General features: G+C 41.2%; 1 protein-coding gene across 5 annotated transcripts in view; it reads left to right on the forward strand.

Annotated features, from left to right (window-relative positions):
* The window catches only part of Atg13 (autophagy related 13), a 30,550-nt gene that overhangs the window by 7,698 nt on the left and 12,824 nt on the right, over positions 1 to 10,028 (forward strand). For all 5 annotated transcript variants that reach the window (XM_055600621.1, XM_055600611.1, XM_055600629.1 and 2 more), the window contains 5 exons: positions 2,438 to 2,519; positions 4,297 to 4,377; positions 4,975 to 5,094; positions 6,661 to 6,707; positions 7,545 to 7,685. In XM_055600621.1, the coding sequence (XP_055456596.1) occupies positions 2,451 to 2,519; positions 4,297 to 4,377; positions 4,975 to 5,094; positions 6,661 to 6,707; positions 7,545 to 7,685 (458 nt within the window). In that variant the 5' untranslated portion in view covers positions 2,438 to 2,450. The remainder of the gene's footprint in view (positions 1 to 2,437; positions 2,520 to 4,296; positions 4,378 to 4,974; positions 5,095 to 6,660; positions 6,708 to 7,544; positions 7,686 to 10,028) is intronic.

A 10,028-nucleotide genomic window follows, 5' to 3' on the forward strand; every position in this document is an offset into this window, starting at 1 on the left:
TGTTCAGGATTGCTGTGGCTCCTTGGGGAGTTTTTCTGATTCCATACATGTTTTAGGGTTTGTTTGTTTTTCCTGTGGTGAATGTCACTGGTATTTTGAAAGGAATTGGGCTGACCCTGTAGATCACTTTGAGTAAGGCATGTTTAATATTACTCCATAAACATGGGATATCTGTTTACTTATGTCTTTTTTATTATTTTATAGTTTTCAGTGCCAAGATCTTTCACGGCTTTGATTAAACTAATTCATAAATAGTCTTTGTAGCTTAATGAGAGAGTTTTTTTAAGTTTACTTTTTATTTATTACAATTTATTCACTTTGTATCTCAGATGTAGCCTCCTCCATAGGCTGCAGTCTTGCCCTCCCTCCTTCTTTTCCCATGTCCCTCCCCAGTCCACTGATAGGGGAGGTCCTCCTCCAGGGAAAGGTGATCAAAGAGCCAGCCACAGAGTTCATTTCAGAGACAGCTCCTGTTTCCTTTACTAGGGAACCCACTTGGAGACTGAGCTGCCATGGGCTACATCTGTGCAGGGGTTCTAGGTTATCTCCATGAATGGTCCTTGATTGGAGTATCAGTCTCAGAAAAGACCCCTTTGCCCCGAGTTCTTGATTCTGTTGAAGGGGGCTTTTTTTTTTTTTTTTTTTTTTACTTTTTCTGTTTACATAGTTTGTTGTTGGCATATAAAATGCTGATTTTTGTATGTTGATGTATATCTTGAAATTGTACTAGATTCAATGGTTTCTTTCTTTTTGTTTTTTGTTTGTTTGTTTGTTTTTGTTGTATTTTTCAAAACAGACTTTCTCTGGCCAGGCTGACCTCTAACTCACAAAGATCCACCTACCTCTGCCTCCTGAGAGCTAGGATTAAAGGGTGTTTGGTTTAGTTTGGTTTGGTTTGAGCTCAGTTCTGTAGACCAGTGCTGAGACTAAAGATATGCATTACCACCTTTGTTTGGTTTTGTTTGTTTTTGAGACAGTTTCTCTACAGAGCTCTGGCTGCTCTGAAACTCCCTATATGGACCAGGCTGCCCTTGAATTCACAGAGATCCTCCTGCCTCTGCCTCCCAAGTACTGGGGATTAAAGGCATGTGCCACAAGCTCAGATTTTTTTATTTCTATTTTTAACTTGTAAACCTTGTTCTCTTGCAAACAGGAGTTGTTTAGCTTCTTGAGTTTTGTTTTGTTTTTTGGGTAGGAGGGATTGAATCTAGGGACTCATGCATGATAGGTAAGCCGTCTACTACTAAGCTATACACCTAGCCCTTCTTTTACTCTTTTTTTTTTTTTTTTTTTTTTGAGATAGATGAGTGCCCAGGCAAGCCTCAAAACAATCCTCCTGCCTCTGCCTCCCAAGTACTAGATTCATAGGTGCATGTTATTATACTCTTAACTTCTTCTTTGCCTTTTTGAGTTCATTTCCTTTTTTTTTTTTTTTTTATGTTTCTGTGCATGTGTGGGCGCACATGTATGTTGAGCTATCTCTCTAGCCCTGTGGATGATTGCTCTTATAGGCCTTGTTAGTCCTTGAATTACTGGAATAATGTTGGGCACAAGGCTTCAGACACAGGCATTAGGAAGCAAAATGTCTTTCTGTCTTTGACCGCCTCCTGTCTTTTATTCATTAGCTCCATTTTCTCTCCAAGAGAGGCTACTAAAATGACCATTTGGAGGGTGGCTAGAGGAGATGGCTCAGTTGTTAAAGTGCTTGAGGTCCAATCCCAATATAAATATAGCTGGGCATGGGGTCTGGTACTTCATAGTCTCAGTACTGCTAGAGCAGAGACATGTGAATCCCTGAGGCTTGATGGCCAGCCAGCCTAGTGTACCTTGTGAGTTCAAGGCCAGTGAGAGATGCTATCTCAAAAACAAGCTGGAGTGTTCCTGAGGAATGACATTCAACATGGTCCTCTAGCTTCCACATGCAAAATTTTCCCTAATTTCCTGTTGCTTGTCTGTGCAGTGAAGTCGGGTTTCAAATTGGAAGTCTGTTTTTCCAGCTGCCCATATGTCGAATGGAGAATCTCAGGTGCATTCAAGATTTAGTTCCACTCTCAACACACCTTCCTAGTCAAGGACAATAATTGCTCAGTTTTTAATATTGCTTGTCTCAGACAACAAAGAGCAAGTAGAGGGTAGGAACCAGCACTGACCTCTACATGTGCTCTGGCACGATGTACCCCTGCCACACACATCACACTCAGAACTTCAGAATGAGTTGAGTCGACTTTGTATATTTCATAGGTGCCTAGATATGGCTGTTTGTGTGGGATTATTTTCCACAAGAGGTAGTATTTTAATGTTTTCTAATTTGGTATCTTTAACTGAAAGAAATTTCTTCTCTCACAGCTAGTAGGCTCCCGTCTGTGCTCTGACGTAGTGATCTGTTTTTAAACGAATTAGTCACATTTGTCATCATTTCTCTTGTGTTCTATTACAGGTTCCGATAGGCAATGGAAACTGATCTCAATTCCCAGGACAGAAAGGACCTGGACAAGTTTATTAAGTTTTTTGCCCTCAAGGTAATATGTCCATTCTCTTGAGCTGGGAACAGCTAGAGATATTTTCTATATTTCTCCCTTAGAGAGCTACTCTTGGAAACGTAGCATAACAGCTTGCAGCTTGCCCATTTTTCAGGGATACTTCTGTCTGTTGTAAACCAAACTGTGAAGTGTGGGGGTGGAATGGGGAGGTATAACTAAAAAGTAGCTTCCAATTTTTCACAGCTACTTCTTCAAAAAAAATTTTTATAAGACTGTAGAAATGTCAAACTGTTCTGCGAGGTTATTGGCACAGCGTGTTGGGTGGGAACAAAGGCCGTGAACTGCAGCTGCAGCCTTTGGGGATCTGGTTCACTTCGAGTAACACTGAGATGTCCATTGCACTAGTTATTTTTCTCTTTGCTGTGACCAAATTCTTAAAGCAACTGGAGGGAAGAAGGATCTGTTTTGTTTCATAGTTCAGAGGATATAGTCCATCATGGAGGCTGCTTGCTCACATGTTGGATCAGGAGGTAAAGAAAAGAAAATTCTAGTTCTCTTCTGGCTGAGGCTTGTTTTTGAGATGAGGTTTCACTTTGTAATCCAGGCAGGCCTCAAAACCATGGCAGTCCTACCTCAGCCTTCCAAGTGCGGGGATTACATGTATGAGTACTGTTCCATACTCCTTTTTCCATTTTTATTACATTTTGTGTGTGTGTGTCTGTGTGTGTATACATTTGCACTTTTGCTTAGATGGAGGTGAAGAGCACGTCAAATCCCTCGGAGCTGGAATTACAGGCATTGGCAGTGTGTCTGGCTCTTTCTGAGGGTGCAGGCTCTTCCTCCAGTCCTCGTGAGTGTGCGCCAGCACTCTCCACCTGCCTCTCTGCAGCTTCCCCTCCCTTCTTATTATATTCCAGTACTCCAGCCCATACAGCAGGATGCTTTCTGCCCACATTCACCCTCGCAGACACACTCAAAGATGTGTTTTTTGTTGTTGTTTTGGTTTTTTTTGAGACAGAGTTTCTTTGGCTGTCTCTGTGTAGACCAGGGTGGCCTTGAACTCACATCAATCCACCTTCCTCTGCCTTTCTGAGTTCTGGGATTAAAGGCATGTACCACCACACCCAGTTTACTATATAAATTTTTAATGCAATCAGAATTAATTATCCCACCAATTATTTATTTTTCTCTTCATAGTAAGTGGAAAATTCCAGTTGTAATTTAAATATTGTGGGGTTGTTTTTTTTTTTTAAATCTAAAAGTTATTTCTACCTGTATGACTCCTTACTTGCAATAATTACTATATAAGTCATACTATCAGTTCTGATGGCAAAGTTATCTAAGAGACATATGCTACATGAGCAAAGCTATATGGATAATTGTGCAATTCTTGTTTAAATCTCTGTGATGACCCAAATGTCTGTCAGTTAATGTTTATGACAGTCATGCCTACCACATGCAGCTTTCCCTCTGCAATGTGAGATCATTCTGGAGCACAAGCCTCAAACTTTTCTTTTTACTGCCTGACGCCACCCTCAGGAATGCTTAGAATATTATTTTGTGTACACTGTCTTTCTGTCTACTCTTATGCTTCTATATTTTCCTGGAATAAAGTTATGATTTAATAGAATTAGCTAGCCTCATTTTAACCCTGCTTTGGCAGAATTTTAAACCCATAAGATGCTAAAGTTAAATCATTTTCTTTTCCTTTGTTTTTCTTTTCCATATCCTGTTTGGTTGTGGTTTTTGTTTTTTGTTTTTGGCAGTGCTTAGTCTCTAACCTCAAGCCATTTTTTATTTTGTGTTCTGTTTTCAGACTGTCCAAGTGATTGTTCAGGCTCGACTTGGTGAAAAGATTTGCACCCGTTCATCTTCTTCCCCAACGGGTTCAGATTGGGTAAATTCCTATTCTTTGCTAATGGGTGTATATACTATGGTGCCAAAAGGATAAATATAAAATGCCCTACTGCCATGTAAAGCATACAGCTTTAGTTGCTAAATCGTTTGACCCATTTGTATAGAAAATATGTATGTTCTTTATGAAAGTTAGTCTTTTTGACAGATAGTAAAATTTAGTACTTAGAGCTGGGCATGGTAACTAGGATGCCTGTAATGCCAGCACTCAGGGAGACAGGCAGGAGGATCTCTGTGAGTTCAAGGCCAGCCTGGTCTACAAAGCGAGTCCAGGGGAGCCAAAGCTACACAGAAAAACCCTGTCTCGAAAAACAAAACAACAACAACAACAACAAAAAAAACGAAGAAAGAAAGAATAAAGTAAAGTACTTAGGAGATAAAATAATATCTTAGTAGCTAATATCTGTAATAGGTTAGTAACCTTTTAAGCCTGAGACATGGGGCTTTGGTACAAACTGCTTCCCATAGGGAGGTAAGAAGTGGCTTAAGGTTCTTAATACTAAAGCATGCATGCACTACTCTGTTTCCCACAATACTCCTTGAGAGGGTTTCACACAGAAATCTCTCTTGGTTTTTATAGTTCAATTTAGCAATCAAAGACATCCCAGAAGTCACACATGAAGCAAAGAAGTCCCTGTCGGGACAGCTGCCTGCTGTGGGGCGATCTATGTGCGTGGAGATCTCACTCAAGACTTCTGAGGTAAGGCCATGGCTGGACTTGGTAGTCCTGCTTGGCATGCAAGGATCTTCTTCCTCTTTTTCCAAGTCATTTTTTGCTTTATTTGTGTTCCTTTTCTCTGACTTTCTAATCATTTTTTAATTGGGGATTTTTATTTATATTTTTGGTGGTGCTGGGGATTAAACCTAAGTGTTGCCCATGCTTATATAATACAGGAATGTTACATTTAGTCTTTTCTTGCTCACTTGTTCAGAGTAATATACAGAGGGATAGATAGTTTGGCTAATGAAATCAGCTAAAAGACTTTTAAGTTAAGGTAATAATCTTTCCTAAACAGGTGATGTTACTTAAAAAATAGTGCCTGAAGAACTGAAGTGAAAGGCTCTCCATCACGTGAAAATGTCACCCTTTTTTAAAGGGCAGTTTGGAAAAGAGATGGAGACTAGAACTGCAACTTGGCTAGCATGTACAAAACCTAATGTTTTAAGGCCATATATTCTTGTGGGGTGTGGTGGCACCCCTTTCCCCCAATAGCAGCACTTGGGAAATTAAGGCAGGAGCAGTCTGTCTTACATAATGAGACTCTCTTGTTCCAATTTTAAGTGAACACGAGACTGTCTCAAAAATCAGAGCCTAGGGTTGGTGTGGTTCAGCGGGTGAGGTGCTTGTCACCAAGCCTGTGACCTGAGTTTGCTCTCTGAATCCTGTATAAAGAAGAGAACCAACAGCAGGAACCATAGAGTACAGTGCTCTCCACATGTGTGCTGTGGCCCCATCCCCACAATAAACAGATAGACACATACAACTAAATTTGGGTGCGCCAAAGCCCAGATATTTTCCAGTCCAGCTGCTTTCATTCTAGAAACTTGCTTAAAAGGGATTGAAGATGAATACAAAGTCAATGGTTGTGTTGTGTTTTGTTTTCTCTAGCCCTGTTTGTTTGTTTCTGATAGAGTCTCAGGTATTCCAGACTTGCCTTAATCTTGCTTCACAGCCAACAGTAATCTTGAACTCCTGATCCTCCTGCCTCTACCTCATAAGTGCTGGTATTGCAGATGTGGGCCCACTGTGCCTTGCCTCAATATTATTTATTATAATTTTTCTTGTAGTGGTAAAAAATTAGAAATATCTTAAAAAAATATCTCAAAAAATATGAGACTCGGTTGGATAAAGTGAAGTCATAGCATACACGGTAACCATGAATAGGGGCATATAATGTGGAGATTTCACAGATGTACCTGAGGAGTAGACTCATGGTGAACATGAAGCCTAGAGTTGATCCCCAGTACCACAAAAGAAAATTAAAGTCAGTCTCTCAGTCTTTCTTTCTCTGTCCCCCTGTCTTCTGTAATTTTTATTTAGAAGGAAAATTTCATGATGTTTGTTGAAAAATAAGATAAAAACAGTACATATAGCATGACCCAAATTTTTAGAAAGTTGCTATTTTTTTTTTAATAAGTTGGTTTTTTTTTTCTCTCTTTTGTTTATTTGTAGTCTCTAATATTTCTTGTGATTGTATGATGCTTTACAGGGACAATTCAAGTAATTTTTAATAATTGAAATGTATTTGTTTGGTCCCATCTGTAGGGAGATTCCATGGAGTTGGAAATTTGGTGTCTTGAAATGAACGAAAAGTAAGTGTCAGATTCCTTTCTGGTAGCTGAGGATAAGTGATGACATCATGTGAAAGCAGGCTTTGTTGTCAGCCACAGAGAGGCATTCTGACTGTTCAGCAGAGCCAGCAGGCTTTGCTGGGATTTGCTTCATGCTTGGCTTCCCGCCTAGCACAGCCATGACCTTCAGAGGGAGTCTGGGTTCAGAGCAACTCACTCACCATGGGGAAAGGACGCTGCAAAGGATTTGTTGTTTTCTCAGAGTACAGCTTGGTCTCTGATTAAGTCCCCTATGAGCGCCTACAATATGGCCATTCTGTGTTGTCTGTGTTCTTTAAGGGGGCCATCCAGCAAGGGCTCCTGCACTGCTTTTTACACATTGATGGGTTGGAACATGTTGCCTCTTTCCCGTTTTTATCTTTCAAGATAAAATGGATTAGCACCCCACCTGACTGAAGCTTGAGTTTTCAAAAAGAACATTTGTTTTTCTTGAGTAGAAAGCAGTTGACAGGTTATTATCTAAAATTTTTGTACCAGATAGATTTTTTTTTTTTTTACAGATTTTCTGTATAGAATTAAATAGCTCTTACGACAGGACTTTGAACATAAGCAGCAGGTTGAGTATAATTTGGAATATTGTTCGGTTGTTTTTAAGCGTACGGCCTTTTTTAAATAGATAAAAACATAGTGGGTTCTTTCCTGGTGCTTACCTACGTCTAATGCAAAAGGACGCATGTGCAGGCTTGCTTACTTCAGCAGGGTGTTGGTAGAGCTCTACATACATATTTAGTTCAGAATCTGTTTTGCAGAGTTGTAGCATTTCATAGCATAGACTGGCAGTGTCTTTGTGCTCCTCAGGTGTGACAAAGAAATCAAAGTTTCCTACACTGTATACAACAGACTGTCACTGCTGCTGAAATCTCTTCTCGCTATCACGAGGGTGACGCCAGCCTACAGACTCTCCAGGAAACAAGGGCATGAGTATGTAATATTGTACAGGTCAGTATCAAGGACTTTGGTTCGCTCACCAGCCTCCGTGCAGTGTGCATTGTCTGTGTGGCACTTGAGTGTTCTAGGATTATGTTTTAGTACAGACAGTTGAGTATAGTATTAGTTCTGTAGTTTTGCTCACGCCCTCATGAACCTCAGCTTTTCAGAACCACCAGGCCCCCTGTCCTTTTGTCTCTGTGCAGTTACAGCTCCTGTAGAATGGATATGGAATTCCTGCACACACATATTTCAAAGCTGGAAAGGGGGCTTAAGAATTTTACAAACAAGCTTTGGCAGTGGGAGATGACTTAGTGTACAAGTGCTCGGCATGAAAGCATTGAGGATCAGAGTTCAGATCCTCAGAACCCCCATAAATGCCAAGTGGACAAAGGGCCCCACTGTAAGGTAAGGCCAGCACTGGGAAGGTGGAAATGCGATTCTGATGTAAGCTGGCTAGCCAATCAGTGAGCTCTGAGTTCATTTGAAAGACGCTTGCTTCCTCGATTAATAAGGTGGAACGCAATGGAGGATGATCCCTGACGTTAACCTTAGGTCTCTGCATTTGTGCGACCATACACACAAGTACCTACACACTTGGGAACACTTATATACCACATACTCTTAAGAGAAAGAAAAATAAACAACTCCAGAAATAATTTTCCAGGTCTGCAGATGTAGCTCAGTGGTAAAACACTTGTGTAGCATGCAAAAGGCCCTGAGTGTGCTCCTCAGCAACATAGAAAAGGAAAGAAAAATAGATTTTCCAGGCATGGTGGCACACAGCTTTAATCACAGCACTTGTGAAATAAAGGCAGACAGATCTCTTGAGTTCAGGACCAGCAGGATACACAGTGAGACCCTTTCTGAAAGTAATTAATTAGCTGGTCAGTGGTGCCATGTGCCTTTAATCCCAGCATTCAGAAGGATGAGGCAGACTTATCTCTGAGTTTGAGGCCATCCTTCTTGCAGAGTAAGTTCCAAGATATCCAGGGCTACCCAAAGATAAACTGTGCTAAGGAGCTTAGTCCAGCAGTGGCCTTCCATTGTACCTGGAGATTCTGTGCCCCTCCCCCATCAGATAATTAAAGCCTGTATTTTCTGTCTTGTGATAGGATCATTAAGTATCCCTGACCCTAGTGAATCAAACACATTCACCCTTAATCCCTCCCTCTGCCCAGGGTTTATATTGCCCTTGATTTCACATGATTAGGGAGGGTATGCAGGTTCACTTTTTCTCACTCCAAGACTGCCTGAGATTCCTCATTTATCCTCCATCCTGTGCCTGGACCCTACCGGGCCATGGCTTCACTGGGCCTGTGTCTTGGCTGCATGCCAACCAAGCATGGGCCTTGTCCTGCACCTCTGCCATGCTTAGCACAACAGCTTGACTAAGAGCTGCAACACTCTGGTATCACCTAGGCATAGAGCCCTTGGACCTTACTCACCCTAAGGCACTCTAGCTGCCCCTGAGAAAAACCCCCGTTCTCTGTCCAAAAGCTGAGTTCCAGGACAACAGCTGAGATACAGGCTTCCACCAAACAGAGAACAACATCTTGTTAGGGTCCAAAAGGCACTGAAAGAACGACCCCAGATTCAAGTAGCATGCAGTCAACAAAAGGCGTTTATTCTGCAGAAGACCAGCATCCTGGGAGCACCATCCAGGAAAAATGACAATCCTAGGCAGAGATCACAGGTCTTTTTAAAGGAAATTAGGGGAATTTCAGGGACAGGTAGGGCATCTTTGTTGTGAGTGGCACAAGTCCAAATCAACTGCATTTATGATTGGCCAGGGCTAGCTAGAGCTTGATTAGGGGTTGGGAGGCTCTCTAAACTGGTCCAAACCTGACCAAACTAGTGGGTGGTGGGGAAGTCACAAGGGTTAATTCCTGACTGGCTTGCATCCAGGTGGTCAGTGGGCTGCATTCTTGTGTTGAGAATGCTCTACTACAAGATAAGATAAGGTTGCCCAGAACAACTGTCCCTTCCCATTTTTGTGGTTATCTCTAGGCTGTTTCTTGGGCGGGAATTTTATGATCCTGTTCCTGGAATTGGAGCCCTATGTCCTAATTCCTGGGACTGATACTTTGGGGAGGGTCAGGCCTGATCCTCTGAATATTAATATGGAGGGACCAAAGAAAGATTTGCTAGTTATACTGAAACAAACCTATTGAGAATATTTACCAAGACATTGTTAATAGTTTTTGACAATACCTTAAGGACCTATGTATATTTCTTTCTCAGATAGCAAGTTTGAGTATTTGTTGAAACTTACTAGACTTTTACTTGGCTATAATAGATTTCTTTCTTTCTTTCTTTCTTTCTTTCTTTCTTTCTTTCTTTCTTTCTTTCTTT

The sequence above is a fragment of the Psammomys obesus genome, unplaced genomic scaffold (assembly GCF_907164565.1).
Source record: "Psammomys obesus unplaced genomic scaffold, mPsaObe1.curated_primary_1811, whole genome shotgun sequence".
Classification (NCBI taxonomy): domain Eukaryota; kingdom Metazoa; phylum Chordata; class Mammalia; order Rodentia; family Muridae; genus Psammomys; species Psammomys obesus.